Below are 18,183 nucleotides of genomic sequence, written 5' to 3'. Positions count from 1 at the left end.
GCAGCTTAGCTATATAAAAAACAAAAAAACATGGACAGGTGGCAGCCATAACCAGACAAGTCCATATGAAACTGGGCTGGATGTAAAACTGGGAACAGGGGGCTTGTTCCGAACATATCTCGTGAGGCTTTTATTGCATTAAAAGTTGTTCTGAAATTCCTTCTTCAGGAAACGCTGATGTTTAGAAACCATTAAGTTTTGTGCCATTGGTGCAGCTCTTAAATCTGGCTTGCACAGCAGCCTGTGAACTGGACTTCCTGTGTTCAGAAGTCTCTGGGTGACTGTAGCAGTCGGAATGGATAGCTGCAAACAATCAGAGAGAACTCCCTTTCAGCTTCCTAATACTGTATGCTACTGCACACTGTTGTTCATATTCTCTCTCTTTCTCTTGCCCCCTCTCCCCCCACCCCCGTAAAATGCCTAGATAAAAAAGGAATGGGCATCTTCGCTTTTAGTAGTTGTGCAAAAATGGGAATTTCCGCATGTGTGACTTATTGTCGTAAGAAAGTTATACCTAAGAACTAGTGTGTGAGTTTATTTCCCCCTCCTTTCTCCCTTCTCCCTGTTCTTGAACTATATCTTTATAAACCCACTGCCTTGAGTGTTGCCAAGCAATGCAAGAACTTCGCACACTTTTCTCTAGAATGTTCCTGTCACGTCTTGTACAATCACTCTTATGTCAGTTCTCTGGAAGGACCTTGGCTATTTCTCTTCCTTTTAAATTTAGGTGGCAGATCACGACAATTGGGATGTCAGAACTATCAGATGTTCTTCGACTTCATGTCATGCCCATGTGATTTTTGAGCAGTGGCGTATAAGCCTTAAAGCAAAGAGGAACGAAGCAGAGTTTAGGACACGGAAAGCCTAACTATGGTGTCATATAGCCAGTGCTATTTTTCTGGGGAAAGAGGTGCCGGAACTCACCATGAACACCTCCTTCTTAGAATGGCAGTGGCACCTGAGAGGTGCTGGATTTAAGTTCCAGCAATTTCAGCAACAGGAGCCTTCTTTCTCATCCTGCGCCATCTCATAGGAAGGTCCTGAGGATAAAATGGATTAGCCAAGAGTTTCCTGGAGGAAGAGAGTAGGATACAAATAAAACAAAGGGAGTTGTGGGCTACATTTGGCTGCTGCAATACTTAAAGATCTAATTTCATAGGATTTATTTCCCTGCCAATGGGTCAGAGTAGACACATTAAAATTAATGGGCCTAACTTAGACAATGGGACTACGGTGATTAAAAATTAGTTGAATACTCCCCAGTGGCTCCAATGATTCTTTTCCTCCTGGACCTGTGACTTCATCATTGTACTCATGAAATGCTCTCCTAACATCACATGAGTTGCAAATTCCTTCCAGATTTTTGGACATGCACCGCACAATGTAGAAGCACCTTTTTTATTCTTCAGTAGAAGTTCATCTTCTGCTGTATTGACTGTGATTCAAAAAATACCATTGCTTGTGGTTAAAAAAAAAAAGGAGCTAATTCAGACTCACATATTCTGTTTGCTGGCGAAATCAGACTGGGATATCTCCAGTAGCCTTTAACTAAAGTTGGGTCCAAATTATGGATAGACATAACCCCAAGAAAATTAGTCCTTAGGAATTAGAGAGAAGGGCTTGCTCATTCGTTTGGCCTGTTGATATCCTGTCTCCTTACATTCCACCTGAAAGGAAGGCGACTCTTCTGGGGTGAGAGAATGAATGGATTTTGCTCCCCAAGAAGAATACATTCCACGCCTTCCACGGAATGGCGGGGAATGCAATGGAATGCAAGCAGTTTGCACAAATAGAAGCTGGTGTGTCCAAGGAACAGTTTCTGTTCCTTGGACACAATAGGAAATCTTAAGGTTTGTTCGGGATGCTTTTGAACCAATTGATCTTTGGTGTAATATTTGTTACCAGTTTTACAGGAAAATGGACCGAGCTTTGATCTGTAGGTGAACCCCTATTTTTTTCCTCCCCTTTTGAACTAAAGCTCGGGAGCATGAAAAGCTGGAGCGACATGCGGCAGGAGGTGGTGTTCCTAACCAATGTGAACAGCACAAGTTCTTCCACCGAAATTTACCAGGCGGTATCCCGAATAGTTTGTGGACATCCTGAGGGAGGGGGATTGCAGATCAAGTCTCTCAACTGGTATGAAGACAACAACTACAAAGCTTTGTTTGGAGGCAACAACACTGATGAAGATGCTGCTGATTTCTATGACAACTACACAAGTAAGTGGAACCCGGTGCATGCTTATTAATTTTGGGCAGATCATTTGGATTGCAGTCCTTTTTTATTTTCAAAGATGCAGGAAGCTACAGTATGATGATGGGTGGATAGCACTTGTCTATACTGGGTGTGCTGTCTAGGATTAAGGTGAGAAAGATACTGTGCACCTAGCTCATCTCCCATAGGAGCCAGTGTGGTATAGTGGTTAAGAGCGGTAGTCTCGTAATCTGGGGAACCGGGTTCGATTCCCCGCTCCTCCACATGCAGCTGCTGGGTGACCTTGAGCCAGTCACACTTCTTTGAAGTCTCTCAGCCTCACGCACCTCACAGAGTGTTTGTTGTGGGGGAGGAAGGGAAAGGAGAACGTTAGCCTCTTTGAGACTCCTTCGGGTAGTGATAAAGCGGGATATCAAATCCAAACTCTTCTTCTCTTCTTCTTCTTTTAAACTGTTTTAAAGCACCCTACTGCAATGACCTCATGAAGACGCTGGAGTCCAGCCCCCTTTCCAGAATCATATGGAGAGCTCTGAAACCTTTGCTTATGGGGAAGGTCTTGTACACCCCTGACACGCCAGCAACAAGGGCAGTCATGTCTGAGGTAAGATCCCAATTCCACATTGTTCAAAGGAAGGGGGGGGGCTTGCTTTGTACAGCTGCTGTCGGGGCTCCTGCAGCAAATGCACAAGAGGGAACCGAAAATAGTGAGTAGGGCAGCCTTTCTCAACCTGTGGGTCCCCAGATGTTGTTGAACTACAACTCCCATCACCCCTAGCTAGCAAGGCCAGAGCTCAGGGATGATGGGAGTTGTAGTCTAACAACATCTGGGGACCCACAGGTTGAGAACCGCTGGAGTAGGGGGTCAAAGTGAATTTGCCGCTTGCCGCATAGTTTGCACTTGGTCGCATTTTCCCAGTCTGGAGGAGGCTGTATTCTGGAGCTTGGAGCACCAATGAGGTTTTCCTTCCAACAATGATTCAACTCTTACTGGCAGCTTATATAGGAACTAGAGGCTGTGTCCGCTTCCTGGTTCTTCTGAATGGACTCATGTGTGGCTCACCAGTTTGCTGATGTCCCTGAAGCTCCTGCCTTGCTCTCTGTCCTTGTGACTGTTGGTGTGGGTGGATCTGTGAGCTTGCCAGGAAGCCAAACAACCATTGCAGAGACCTCTGCTCCTGCAGCTGGACTGCAAAGAGAGAGAGAGAGAGAGAGAGAAACAGATAGAAAAGAAACCTCTGCCATTGTATTTGCTAACATTTTGAAGACTTTAAATCCTTCTCCCAAAACACTCAACTACCCCTTCAAATTGACTGCAAGTGGAATGGCAGATTTAGAAGATGGCAGTTTTGCTTAGCCTTAAAGAACTTCCAGTGTCAATACTGGGTTAAATGAAGCAATAACTTGGCTCAGTATAAGGTAGGGTCATGTGTGCAGCCATACTTTTTAAGTGTATACATTATATCCTTGGGCATTTTTTCTCCCTTTTCGGGAAACGTGGTTTGCACAGCACTTCTTGTCCATAAGAAGACCTTGCCGAAGGCCTGGCTGAATCCTGTGCCATTGTAACTCTGGCAGGTTCTGTGCTGATATGCTGTACTGGAACGTTCTGCTCATTTATGCAATCCTGCTTTAACATTCGTAAGGTCCTTGCTCACATTTGCTGACCCAGGCAGATGCTCAAGAACAGCTAGGTTTTATGTTCAAGCACTGCAGTGCTTTATGTTTTGATGTTGCAAAGCTGAAGGGGCAGAAGAGTGGAGGAAGACGTAATAAACTGCTTGACTGATGGGGGTGGGGGAGATGTTGCAACTGGGTTCTAATGTTTAGAATTGAATCAAGGTCCGTTGATACCGAAAGATAAAGCCAACACTGCTTCTTCTTGGGGCAGAAGTCAGGGAGAAGCCACTCTTTTTAGCCTGTTCTGCAGGTTGTCGCCTTTTTATTTTTTAAAATAACTTTTCAAAAATTTAACATAAATAATAAATTTGTATTTTTTCCTACTTTAAACCCTATTTTCCATGGTGTTTTTATTTCTCCCCCTCTGCTACATGCTGCCTTCAATGTCTTATACCATAACATCAATATTATTCTTCCACAAAGCAAACATTGTTAGGTTCTCTTATTTTGGCTGTTGACTTTGCCAGTTCAGCATAGTCCATCACCTTACTTATCCATTCTTCTTTGGTGGGAATTCCTTTTTCCATTTTTTGTGCATAGAGAACCCTAGCCACTTTTGTTGCATACATAAACAACTTAATCATCTTGGGGACGACGACAAATTTCTGTCCCTGGTTGTTACCTTTTCGATGTCACCTTTGACCCTTTCACTACCCTGGCAGGTAAACAAGACGTTCCAGGAGCTGAGTGTCTTCCGTGATCTCGGAGGGATGTGGGAGGAGATAAGACCAAAGATAAGAGTGTTCATGGAGGAAAGCCAGGAAATGGATCTAGTTCGGGTCAGTATGCCATAACTTCTCGCTCCTCAGATAACATTGGATATTTCTTGGGAGACCAGTTTACAAGAAGTGATTTAAATCTGTTTACTTTGGTATCGTGATTGGCGCTTTGGCCTCGAGCGAGTGCGTGCATGTCTATGTAATACCTCATTTCTTCTGACAAGCTTGCTTGGGCAGGGCCTCCTTGTCTGTGCAATGCGACTCTAACCTGAGATTCGGCAGGAAGGTGATTCCTTCTAGACAACAGCTCTCCCCTCTGTGATTTCCCCAAGTGCCAGGTTGGCTGATTTGTTGTGCACAACTCAGGCAGATTCTGGCCAGCATATAAATCAGGCCTGCATCCTCCCTTCCGCAGGCTGCTGTGTGTGTTCACCTGCCAAGGACATGGCCCATAATGAATGTGAAACGAGGGGCTATTCAAGTACAGGCAGGCTTCACATTCTGTTACGTTGAGTTCTGCCATAATCACATTACATGGGGCTCTGAACTAGAGACGAATGTGATTAAATATTACCTCACCCGTTTTAACAGAGGAAACAGACGCAGGTCATACTGGTGCTATCCAGATGTGTGAAAAAAACAAGCATTGTATTTAAATAACTATTTGGAATAACAACAATAATTCATTTCAACCTTTATTGTATTGTAATATTGCCTTAAAAAAAATCCAGTACAAGGTCAGTGTGCTATTTGCTTTTGGAGAGTGAGTGTGATGTAGTTTGCATTGCTGGGGGGTTGAAATTCCTTCTCAAGCCATGAAGCTTACTAGGAAGAGAGAGAAGAAAACTGTCCTGCCTAAAGCTCAGGATGTCCCATTAATCAAAGATACTCACCCTGGAAGCCTAATAACCTGTTCAGATCCAGATTGACCACATAACTCTTTTGTTAAATCCACTGCTTTCTTATGGAGCCTGACTCACCCACAACTTCTATGAGAAAACAGAGAAACTGTAGGGACCGTCACGTGTGAGGAGAACACCTCATTGCTGCCTGTGTACCTGCTGCCAGAAAACAAGAAGTGTCTGGCCAGCTGCCTCAGCAGATACATTTTGCAGCAGCACATATGGTCAGTTGTGACAGTGGGAGAGATGTTCAGGTGTTAGCATTCTTTAAAGACAGACTTTTTGTTTAGAGTTCACAAGAACACAAAGTGTGCTCTGTGATGTCCCGGAGAGGATGCAAGCCAGGTTCTCTGGTGGATGACCTTTCCACCCAGCCGGATGGTGGTCTTTTATTTTTTTTATGGCTCCCTCCCTTTCCCATTTCTGCACAGATTAATCAGAAGGAAAACAAGTGGGTGTTACAACATGATGTTGTGACTTGTTTCGATGTTTCAACAGGGCGTGTGCCTGTGAACTGTATCAGAGTGTTAGGGACCAAAATCTTCAGTGCTGTACAGCAGGGGAGGACTCAAAACAACTTTTCTGTCTGGATTTTCACTTTCTGAAATATGGCAACCCTAATCCTGCCAGAGTTCTATGGAAGCATTAGGACAGTGTTCATGTGCAGTTGTTGATTTTGCTACGTTTTACTCACTTTCCATTTGCAAATTTCAAATATTTTTCTGCATACCTTCCATTTCACCCACATTTTCAGAAATTCCCTCTCCTTGTGTGTGTCCCGTTGTCCTGGCCTGCTGTTTGGAATGGGTCTTCCCCCCTTCTCTGTTAAGAGGGAAGCATAATGTGTAACACAGAGCCAAAACCATCCTCATTAAGTTCTTCTCTGTGGTCAAACTATAAACATACTAATATGACATATACGACCCCAAATTTTGGTGCCACTCCCATGGCTGTCCTTCATGGAGCTAAGCATAAGCTGGGAAATAGACATGTTGCTGATTTATGATGATACCTTCCCAAATTGGCCAACGGGGGCACCTCCCACTGCATAATGGCTGGCCCTGCAAACGTGGCCAGAGTTTGGTTACCATGGCACCTCAACTTGTTAACTGAACTCTTTGACACAGTATAAATACGGAACATGCATTTAAAAGGGGGAGGGGGAATCTGATATGCCCAGCTCCTGATTTGTTCCTGACTTGTTTGAAGAGCCCTGTAGCTCGCTGTGTGCGAGAGCTTCCCTCTGGCTTCATGGCATCAGAGGAACCCTATGTTATGATGTTAATATTCCATTTATGCTTCGTTGCCTCTTTGCCTGTGCTCTCTAGACAGTGCTGGCACTGCTTTTAACAATCGCCAAGCAGCTGAAACAAATTTCTTCCCTTGCCCCTCTCCAGTTTTCAACAGGGCCTTGTTTGTTTGCTTTCAGCAACGGCTGTCGCTTCCCTGCTGAGATGTTGTACAAGGCTGCCGCCTAGTGAGCCAAAAATAGAAATTGTGGAAAGGGAAGGCTCAGATCTGACAATGAGCAGAACAAGACCATCATAGAATCTTAGAATTGTGGAGTAGGAAGGGACCCTAAGAATCATCTAGTTCCCCTTGCAATACAGGAATATGCAGCTGTCCCATATGATAGCTAACTGAGCTATCATGTGAATGTTCAGCTTACCCAGTTCAGTTTATGCCCTGTGTAGCAGTCGTGTCACTAGAGTCCCACTCAGGACCACTGTCACAAGGAAGCCTGGGGGGGCCCTGGCCTCTCAGGGGTCTTCCAGGCCCCTCCTTCAGTGATCATAGTGAGCAACTGGACAGAAGTACTGCCTGCAAATTTACGCAGGCAATATTCCACCCAATTGCTCATAACCAGGCAACTGAGAGTTAGGCAACAAGCAGTCTGGGCATGTCCAGCATAGTGGAATACACCATTAAATAATGAGCGGCCTTTCCCACCTAATCTGAATTCTAGTGTAGGTGTTGGAAAGAGGTTTTGTCCAGTAGCAGTAAGCCTGAGATTGAGCTGCAAGTAGGAAGACTGACAGTGACTGTGTTCCCTCGCAATGACAATCCAGACTTCTTGGCTTGTCATGGTTTACTTTGGATGAGCAGCACACTTTAGTCGGTTGCCTGATCACTTATTCCTCCCCTGGTACAAGTGTGACAAACAAATCAAGTAGTTTAGGCTTCCCATTCCATCTAAACCCAGGACTATGGTGTGTGGCTTCCTTAGTAAGTTAACCCCAAACTAATGGCTTCAGGCTGGCCATTGATCACGGTTTGTTAGGGAACAAGAGGCCACCATCCTTGGGTTGGGTGTAATGGGAAGCCAAAGCTTCTTGGTTTGTTCATCCTGCTGTTCTGTGCAAACACAGGCAATAGATCTGTGAAATGCTATTTATGCTCTTTGCTCTTACTTCATGGTGAATTTCACTAAGTTTCTTCGCTATGTTGCTAACACCAGACGTTACTGAAGAACAAGTTCCTTTGGAAACACCACTTAATGGGTTCAAGCTGGACCGTAGAAGATCTATCCCTGTTCTTGGCAAAGAACCCGGAGGATGTCCATCCGGTGAATGGCTCAACCCGCACCTGGAGGGAAGCTTTCAATGAAACTGACCATGCTGTTCTGACTATTTCCCGCTTCATGGAAGTGAGTCTCATATTTACTAGTGTTTTGATCTTGTTCATTACTATTGGGGCTATTCCTTTTCTCTCTCCAAGTCGATTCAGAAAGAATAATTTCTGCAATAGACTGCAGAACAGAAACTGGTCCTAAGAGATACACAAGGCCATTTTTCAGGATTTGGGCGGTGGGGGAAGAGCAATCTCAGAAAAGATGTCATCAGTGGGCCTCCTTAGCTGGCCAAATGGACTAGAGCTTAGGTGTCCCTAAGAGTACCCAGTCCGCTGAGCCCACATCCTTTGGGGGGAAAGCTACATTTCGACTTGATGATGTAAGTCAAAGTCCACCATTCTTGATCTTAGTCTTGACACTATGACCGCTACACCACACTGGCACTGTAGCATTTAATCGGACAGAAATGGTGCATGCTTCTTATTTCAGTGTTTGCGCAAACATTTGCTTCTCAAAGAAACTTCAGCCCAGGTTCTGATTCATTTTGTCCGTCGTGGTTGCAGTGTGTCAATCTGGACAAACTGGAAGCCATGCCTAGTGAAGTGCGGCTTATCGACAAGTCCCTGGAGCTACTGGATCAGAGGAGGTTTTGGGCAGGCATCGTTTTCCCTGAAATCACTCCTGGCAGCGTGAAGTTGCCACAACATGTCAAGTACAAGATAAGGATGGACATCGATAGCGTGGAGAGAACAAACAAAATTAAGGACGGGTGAGCAGTCCTCAAAGAGGCCTTGGTAGGTTCGCGATTAACAGGAATGGGCGTGAGAATTCTGACCCAACTATTGTTTTGCTTTGGTGCTATAGGTACTGGGATCCAGGTCCTCGAGCTGATCCTTTTGAGGACATGCGCTACGTCTGGGGAGGCTTTGCTTACTTGCAGGATGTGATAGAGCAGGCGATCATCCGCACTGTGACCGGCTCCGAGAAGAAAACGGGAGTCTACGTTCAGCAGATGCCCTACCCCTGTTATGTGGATGATGTGTAAGTGACAGTCTCTGAGTGAGTGGTCCCCTGGCCTGGCTGACTCTGCTTAAGTCAGAGTGGACCTGAGTTTTAGGGTGGCAGATTTTGGAGAAACGTGAGCTGGTTCTTCACCCGACTGCAGAGGCAGTGACAGGAAAGAACCTCCGTGATGGGGTTTGGGAGTCTTCTTCAAGTGGTGACATTTTCTCAAAGATGCCACTTCCTGGGGGAAGGCAAGCTTCTCTATAAAGCCTCCATGGGTCATCTTTGAGGAAGCTTTCAAGATGGTGGCAGGTTAGCCTCCTAGAGCAGCTCATACTTCTTGGGTCCAAGGGGGAGGGGGAGGAGAGGGCAATCTAGATTCTGTTTCCAGCAGTGGCTGAACAGATGGCTCTGAAACCAAGCAGAAATGGTCTCCCCCTTGTTTTCCCCAGCATTCAGAACATCGACTTTCTGTTTAGCTATTATGGTAGCCACTGATAGACAAATTCTCATTCTTTAGAAAAGCTTTGTAAGCAGGCAGGCAGGCAGGCAGGCAGCCGCCATCGAATCTTGAAAGGTGAATTACACACTGCATGACGAAGTATTTCTTTTGGTCTGCCTTAAACTTGTTATCAATAAATGATAACCCCAAGTCTTGGCCTTCCTCTGGTTTCCCCTCTGCAGATTCTTGCGTGTCATGAGCGGCTCCATGCCCCTCTTCATGACTCTGGCTTGGATCTACTCTGTGGCCGTGATCGTCAAGGGCATTGTGTATGAAAAGGAGGCCCGCCTGAAAGAGACCATGAGGATTATGGGCCTAAACAACGGCACCCTCTGGCTCAGCTGGTTCATTAGCAGCCTCATCCCCATTCTCATGAGCGCTGGGCTCCTGACGCTCATCCTCAAGGTTAGTCTGGCTGCACGTTCTCACTCCTTTGGTTAATAGGATGTTTAATCCACAACTGTTGATCTGCTATAGTGGCTTACCATGCAATATTAGGATCCCCCACTGTTCAATTCTCACCTTAGCTACGGATCTCTTCTTATGTTCCTGAGTAAATCCCACCGGGTTCCATGGGAATTACTCCCAGGTAAGGGGATAGAAGAATGCATCCTGTGGCATAAATTGCTTGCCTGCGCTCCCTTAAGGATGAACAAGAACGTAAAAATAATAGCAGAGCATAGTAGTCAATGAATACTGGTTCTGAAACATTGGCTTCCAGTACATTTCCAAGCACAATGTTGGTGCTGATCTTTAAAGCCCTAAACGGCCTCGGCCTTGTATACCTGAGAGAGCATCTCCACACACAAACACACACACCCATCGTTCAGCCAGACACTGAGGTCCAGCTCCGAGGGCCTTCTGGTGATTCCCTCATTGAGAGAAGTGAGGTAACGGGGGCCTTCTCAGCAGTGGAGCCCACCCTGTGGAATGCCCTCCCATCAAATGTCAAGGAGATAAGTAACTATACATCTGTCTTTAGAAGACATCTGAAGGCAGCCCTGTATCAGGAAGTTTTTGTATATGTTGGAAGCTGCCCAGAGTGGCTAATAATAATAATAATAATAATAATAATAATAATAATAATATTGTCTTCAGAAAGAACACATGAGCTCAGAGGTGACCATTCTTTTTTTGTAAGATGGGATGGCTAAGCTCCTTTTCACATATTCCACAGTAGCAAATGTGGGTTTGATAGCTAAACACATTGGCCAAGGATCTATATCCTACCCTGCCAGGCCCCATAGGACTGTCTCTGTATGTCTGACACATCAACTTGCTTACTGCAAACACATGTTTGCCCCCACTTGTTAATGTAAACCACCGCAGGTGTGTACAAATAATAACAGTAATGCTAGTAATGGTAATAAGTTGTAATAATAATAATAATAAAGCAATGATGAAATGTGAATTGTCAAATGTTTCATGGCTGTACAACTGGTCCTCTCTTTCTCCAGAAAGGAAACCTGCTGCCCTACAGTGACCCCAGCGTGGTGTTTGTCTTCCTGTCTATCTTTGGCATAGTGACCATAACACAGTGCTTCCTCATCAGCACCTTTTTCTCAAGGGCCAACTTGGCGGCAGCTTGTGCCGGGATCATCTACTTTACTCTCTACTTGCCTTGCACGTTGAATTTTGCCTGGCATGATTACATGACCTTCTCTCTCAAAACGTTTGCGGTGAGTCAGTGCAAGGGGGACGGGGCGGCGAGGGGAGGGTAGCACTGCCAGCAAGGAGAGATCTTTTTTTAATCTGGTCTGGGCAGACCTTCTTGGACTAATTTATTTGGGGGGGGGGTTGGTTCTGCACATCCCCTTCCCCCATTCCCTAATTCTTTCAACTTTTAATCAAACTTTAATTGGTTTCACTACACCAGTGTAGTTGTTAGAGTATTGAATTAGGACCTGGGAGATCAGAGTTCAAATGACCACATGGCCACGAAACTCACTGGGCAGTGTTGAGCCAGTTACCAACTCTCAGCCTAATCTACCTCCCAGGGTTATTATGAAAATAATATGTATATCACCTACACCCTTTAGCACTTTGGGGGAAAGTTGGGATCAAGTCAGTTCATTGTGTTTTAGCAGGCAGCCATTATACAAATGATAACTATAATAATAATAGTAATAGTAATAATAATAATAATAATAATAGAGATTTACATTTCTGCTCCTTAACCTTTAAAGGACAATTCATTTCCTATACCCCCTTTAAGTTTAATAGCACAGATTTGTAGAGCCTTAGCAAGAAATTTAGATACAGTGGTATCCCGCAAGACGAATACCTCGTTAGACGAAAGAGTTTTCCGTTTTTTGAGTCATTCCACAAGACGAATTTCCCTATGGGCTTGCTTCGCAAGACGAAACATCTTGCGAGTTCTTGCGAGTTTTTTCCCTTTTTCTTAAAGCCGCTAAGCCGCTAATAGCCGCTAAGCCGCTAATAGCCGTGCTTCGCAAGACGAAAAAACCGCAAGACGAAGAGACTCGTGGAACGGATTAATTTCATCTTGCGAGGCACCACTGTATTCTGAAGTATATACAGTGGTACCTCTGGTTGCAAACGGGACCTGTTCCAGAGGCCCATTCACAACCTGAACAGAACGCAACCCACGTCTGTGTGTGCATGGGTTGCAATTCGCCGCACATGCGCAAGCGGTGAAACCCAGAAGTAACCCATTCTGTTACTTCCGGGTCGCTGTGGGATGCAACCTGAAAATGTGTAACCTGAAGCAAACGTAACATGAGGTATGACTGTATACGTCTCTACATAGGACAGCAAAAAACAAGTCTTTGCTAGGGGTGAGCTTCCCTACTGTGATCTTAACAATGGGTAAATGTGGTTGTTTCTAAGATCATTATAAAAAGGGCATTCAAGGAGCACATGAGTTGTATCTTCTGTTGACACAGAGTTGCAACCACAAGCACTGTCCTTCTCAGGAATTCCTGGGATGTGTGTGTATGTTTCCCATGGTGGTACTGGAAACTCTTCCCCCCCAATTTATTCCAAATCTGCTCCAGGAATATTTGGTTTCGAGATTACATGAGCAGGGCCAATGGTATAGTTCCTCACCACCTGATTGCCAGCCTCCATACTAAACAGATGATAACCTGATGGTAAGGAACTGCATCCTTTGTCCCACCCATGTGGAACTAGCTCAGGTACCCATTTGGTCACAGCTGAATTGGCTTTTGCTTTTGTTCCCTGTTGCCATTATCTTTCCTTGCACTGAAAACATGAGTGAGTGAGTGAATGCACCCAGGATGTTAACTGGTATTTTTCCTCTGCAGAGCCTGCTTTCTCCGGTCGCCTTTGGGTTTGGCAGTGAGTACCTTTCCCTGTTTGAAGAGCAGGGTGTTGGGTTGCAATGGGACAATGTCTTCATGAGCCCTTTGGAAGGAGACAGCTACAACCTGACAACTTCTGTGTGTATGATGCTGTTCGATAGTCTGCTGTATGGGGTTCTGACTTGGTACATCGAGGCTGTCTTTCCAGGTGAGCAGTAGCACATCAAATCTCTCTCCGTCTTAGCCCATTACTTCCTATTACCCCACTTCCCTCCCTTTGGAAGTCAGGGATGCTGCTGTTTCCATATTATTATCCAGCCATGGGAGATCCCAGAAACAGCAGTCTCACCGGAGGAGGAGCGGTGACAGATTGCTGTAGATCCACCAACAGTGGCGTAGCATGGGTTGTCAGCACCCGGGGCAAGGCAAGTAATTTGCGCCCCCCCCCCGCTGCACTGTCCCTCCCCCAGATAGTCCCTCGCTCTCCCTCCTCACTGCACCACATGCCTGGCACCCTCCCCTCCACAGTGGGCGGCGACCCGGCAGCTCAGATCGGATTCGCACAGCCAGCACTGCTGTGAGAGAGAGTGAGTGAGCCAGGTAGGGGCAGAGAGCTGCGAGTGCGAGCGCCCCCCCCCCGATGTTGCGCCCGGTGCGGCCGCTCCCCCCGTACCCCCCACACTACGCCACTGTCCACCAAAGATAGCAGGTGCAAGAGCCTTGACGAGGCTGACTGTGCTCTGAAGGAATTGTTTGATTTGTTTATGCGTGTTACAACGGTGGCAAGAATAATCTTCGTGCAAAAAATCGAAAGAAGAAGTCCCACTGAAAGAAGATTGGCTTATGAAGATGGTGGAATATGCTGAGATGGCTAGACAAACTGTTAGAATTAAAGGAGGGAGCTTTTTTTGAAGAATGGAAATAATCTGTGGAATGTTTGGAAGAAAAAATACCATGGTTATGTTAAAACGTATTCAGGATAGCAACAGATGAAAATTGGTAGTTTAATAAGTCAGAATTGATGTACAGTGGTACCTCGGGTTACATACGCTTCAGGCTACAGACGTTTCAGGTTACAGACTCCGCTAACCCAGAAATAGTACCTCGGGTTAAGAACTTTGCTTCAGGATGAGAACAGAAATCACGCGGTGGCATCACTGGGAGGCCCCATTAGTTTAAGTGGTACCTCAGGTTAAGAACAGTTTCAGGTTAAGAACGGAACTCCAGAACAAATTAAGTACCTAACCAGAGGTACCACTGTAATGGGTAAAATGTAAGTACAGTGGTACCTCAGGTTAAGTACTTAATTCATTCCGGAGGTCCGTTCTTAACCTGAAACTGTTCTTAACCTGAAGCACCACTTTAGCTAATGGGGCCTCCTGCTACTGCCACGCCACCAGAGCCCGATTTCTGTTCTTATCCTGAAGCAAAGTTCTTAACCTGAAGCACTATTTTTGGGTTAGCGGAGTGTGCAACCTGAAGTGTATGTAACCTGAAGCATATGTAACCCGAGGTACCACTGTAACATAGCAGCTTTAGAACACTGCGGAAGGGTGGATGGGAAGTCAGGAGATATGAGAGATTTGTTGTTTAAAAGAACTTGTAAAATCTGAAAATGTAATAAAAAGGTTATGCATTAGACAGGGCTGACTCTGCTGTTGAGCAAAGTGAGCTGGTCACCTAAGGCAGCAGAGGCTATAGGGGAGAGGAGAGGACAGAGCTGCATGTGGCTTGCCCTGTATCCTTGTCCTGCAATGGAGGATGCTGTTCAGGTGCCAGCATTTTAGTAGCTTTCAGGTGCTAACCCAGCCCACTTTTGTGCATGGAACAGGACAGTGGTGTTGTCTTGTCCTTCACCTGAGGCAGTGAAATGCCTTTGGTCCTCTTACATCACTGTTATGAGGCTGCTTCCTCCAAAGATCAAGGGCAGAGTGTTCCTTGCAGCCGTTAGCAATCCTTCCTTTCCCCAGGTCTGTGGTTAGTCCAAGCACATTCACTCCCTTGGCTGGATTGTTTCTGGCGGGTTGAAGCTACTCCATACAAACTACCTTTAGCCACCTCAAGGTGTGGGAAGGGTGTTTGGTAAAGTGACTAGATAATATGGACAGATCGGGCTCCAATCTTTGCAAAATTCAGTACTTGGAGATGCATCTTATCTTCTGCACATCTGAATGATTTCCCCCCAAGGCTCATCCAGGTCATTTTGTCCCTTGTCGTTTAGGTCAATACGGCATCCCCAGACCCTGGTACTTTCCCTTTACGAAGTCCTACTGGTGTGGTGAGCAATCTGGAGAGCAACACACCCCTTCTCTTCACAAAAATTCACCTGAAAGTAAGCAACTGGTGTCCTCCTACATTTTATTCAGTGGCAAACCAGGCTTCTCTGGTGGAATACTTTCCAATGGATAAGGCTCCCTGCTGTTCTCAGTTTGATTTCTTAAGACCTGCAGCCCCTTGGATTCGGGAAACCCAATTTTTGGGGGGTCACACCCCAATTCTCCCTCTGCCCCCTGCTGTCCAGTCCGATGCTGAAGTAGCTTGCAGGTATTATAAACATGCTGTGCTTCACTAAGTAGATTTACTTTCCTGTTGCAACAGTCTGCATGGAAGAAGAGCCAAGTCATCTTCACCTTGGAGTGTCGATTCAAAGCCTGGTGAAGGTTTACCGTGATGGCAAGAAACTGGCTGTTGACGGCCTTACTCTGAATTTCTATGAAGGGCAGATTACCTCCTTCCTGGGACACAACGGCGCTGGGAAAACCACCACAATGTAAGAGGGCAAAATTGGTACGGTGGGAAAGCACCTTCCAAAGTCATGCTTTGCTTGGCTTGTTTGCACTCAACTTCCCTTTTGTTATATTTAGGTCCATTCTGACTGGGTTATTCCCCCCAACTTCGGGCACAGCCTTCATCCTTGGCAAAGACATCCGTTCTGAGCTCAGCACCATCCGGAAGAATCTGGGTGTCTGTCCCCAGCACAATGTCCTGTTTGATGAGTGAGTCACGCTATGAAACACCATTCCCTTGCACCTTTTCATTTGTTTCTTAACTAGCAAAATTCCCACGATTGTGATGGGGGGGGGTGTTTAGAGAGAGAGAATCAGCAAAGACAATATCAGTTATCCAACCTGGTATAAGGCAGTTTCCTATCATGCCTAATTTGGGATTCCGCCTCTGAATACAATCGTACCTCGGAAGTTGAACGGAATCTGTTCTGGAAGTCCGTTCGACTTCCAAAACGTTCAGAAACCAAAGTGCGGCTTCTGATTGGCTGAAGGAAGCTCCTGCAGCCAATTGGAAGCTGCAGAAGCCCTGTCGTGCGTTTGGGTTCCAAAGAATGTTCGCAAACCGGAACACTCACTTCCAGGTTTGCAGCGTTTGTGAACCAAAACGTACAAGTACCAAGACATTCAGGATCCAAGGTACAATTGTATGTATTTTCATTATCATGTTAGCACTTTAAAACTGGATGACAAGGAACAGACAATATGTGTGTTTTTTCTTACCAAAATGTGGCCGTTCTCCCCCCATGCGTAGGTTGACAGTGGAGGAACACATCTGGTTTTATGCGCGCCTGAAGGGACTGTCGGAAAAGTTGGTGAAAAAGGAGATGAAGCAGATGGCCATAGATGTTGGTTTGCCTCATAAACTCAAATCAAAAACAAGCAAACTCTCTGGTAAATTTCATTTATTCAGCCAAATGCAACTATTGTTTGCCTTGCTGTGTATACCCATGCATAAAAAGCATAACAAGAGATCTTCTGGATCAGGCCTGAGACCCATCTAATCTGTCTGTTGGCTTCCAATAACTGGCAGCCAAATGCCTGTGGATGTTTTGGGACTGTAACTCCCAACGTCCCTGTGTCTTGTCACATGCAAGGTGGCTCTTTTAAAATGAGATTCAGAAGCAATACAAAACACAAGTGAGTGAGAAGATTAAATACCATATTTTTTGCTCTATAAGACTCACTTTTTCCCTCCTACAAAGTAAGGGGAAATGTGTGTGCGTCTTATGGAGCGAATGCAGGCTGCGCAGCTATCCCAGGAGGTCGGCAGTTTGAATCCCCGCAATGGGGTAAGCTCCCATTGTTTGGTCCCAGCTCCTGCCAACCTAGCAGTTCGAAAGCACGTCAAAGTGCAAGTAAATAAATAGGTACTGCTCTGGCGGGAAGGTAAACGGTGTTTTCATGCGCTGCTCTGGTTTGCCAGAAGCAGCTCAGTCATGCTGGCCACAAGACCCGGAAGCTGTACGCCGGTTCCCTCAGCCAATAAAGCAAGATGAGCGCCGCAACCCCAGAGTCGGCCACGACTGGACCTAATGGTCAGGGGTCCCTTTACCTTTTACCCAATGCCTCACTTTGTCCAAACCATGTCCAACATCAAAGAAGGTACCCAGCACTATCACTTCCTTCCAACCATCAAGGAGCTTAACAAGAGATAGGGAGGGGGAAGGAAGAGGAGGCTGGAAGAGGGCAATTGAGTCAGATCACTTAACTCCTCGAAATACAAATATATTCCATATAGATTGCCCATACACCCTGATCATTGACTATTCTGTATGGAGCTGATGGGAGTCTAAAATACCTGGAGGGCAATAGGCTGGGGAATGTTGTCTTAGACCTAAATCTCTTCTACCATGCATGCATTCACATAAGTGCATAGCAGCAGTTCCTCAGACCACCCCAGGTAAAGCGGAATCGAACCCTAGATTAAATTAGACTGAATCTTGTCTGTTTTTGCTTCATAGGTGGTATGCAGAGAAAGCTTTCAGTAGCTTTGGCCTTTGTAGGCGGCTCTAAGGTTGTCATTCTGGATGAGCCGACGGCTGGAGTTGACCCTTATTCTCGCAGAGGGATCTGGGAGCTGCTTGTGAAATATCGCCAAGGTACCACTTGCCTTTTCCTCTTGCGACCCAGTGAAAAGTTGCATCTCTATGGTGTGGTGGTTCTGCATTGCAGCCATGTTCCCTGACGTCTCTTTGATGACTCCCTTCTGGCATTGCTGGCCTTTAGAGATTTTAGACCCCACCTTTCTCCTTCTCCTATATAAGTAAGTTAACGTGCAATTTGAAAACGGATCCACAAATGGAACTGAAGAAGGAAGATTGGCAAACGGAGAGGACCGTCCTTTTCTTTATTTGTGTACCAATATTAAAAAGACCCCTGTCCTATAAAAAAGTCCTGGTTAGATGGGTTTTTCTCATTTTTTAGGATTAAAAAAAATGAGATTGAATTAAAAATTAATTATTATTTTTATTCTTCAGTAAAATAAAGTTTATTGTGATGTTGATAAGACTCCTGTTGCACCA

The 18,183-nt window shown here is 45.6% G+C and overlaps 1 protein-coding gene and 1 long non-coding RNA gene across 2 annotated transcripts in view; both read left to right on the top strand.

Annotated features, from left to right (window-relative positions):
- LOC310668040 overlaps window positions 1–18,183 on the top strand; it is a 1,372,673-nt gene that overhangs the window by 1,065,535 nt on the left and 288,955 nt on the right. The gene's annotated exons all lie outside the window — the stretch shown is intronic.
- The window catches only part of ABCA1 (ATP binding cassette subfamily A member 1), a 103,787-nt gene that overhangs the window by 55,267 nt on the left and 30,337 nt on the right, over window positions 1–18,183 (top strand). Inside the window, exons 9-22 of the mRNA XM_083419191.1 lie at window positions 1,979–2,219; window positions 2,676–2,815; window positions 4,554–4,670; window positions 7,971–8,159; window positions 8,648–8,853; window positions 8,949–9,125; window positions 9,774–9,996; window positions 11,049–11,270; window positions 12,879–13,083; window positions 15,097–15,207; window positions 15,474–15,645; window positions 15,740–15,871; window positions 16,413–16,552; window positions 17,623–17,760. Of these exons, the coding sequence (XP_083275317.1) occupies window positions 1,979–2,219; window positions 2,676–2,815; window positions 4,554–4,670; window positions 7,971–8,159; window positions 8,648–8,853; window positions 8,949–9,125; window positions 9,774–9,996; window positions 11,049–11,270; window positions 12,879–13,083; window positions 15,097–15,207; window positions 15,474–15,645; window positions 15,740–15,871; window positions 16,413–16,552; window positions 17,623–17,760 (2,413 nt within the window). The remainder of the gene's footprint in view (window positions 1–1,978; window positions 2,220–2,675; window positions 2,816–4,553; window positions 4,671–7,970; window positions 8,160–8,647; window positions 8,854–8,948; window positions 9,126–9,773; window positions 9,997–11,048; window positions 11,271–12,878; window positions 13,084–15,096; window positions 15,208–15,473; window positions 15,646–15,739; window positions 15,872–16,412; window positions 16,553–17,622; window positions 17,761–18,183) is intronic.

This window comes from Podarcis tiliguerta (genome assembly GCF_965153285.1).
Source record: "Podarcis tiliguerta genome assembly, chromosome: 17".
In the NCBI taxonomy this organism is placed as follows: Eukaryota; Metazoa; Chordata; class Lepidosauria; order Squamata; family Lacertidae; genus Podarcis; species Podarcis tiliguerta.
This window is presented reverse-complemented; position numbering and strand designations above follow the sequence as displayed.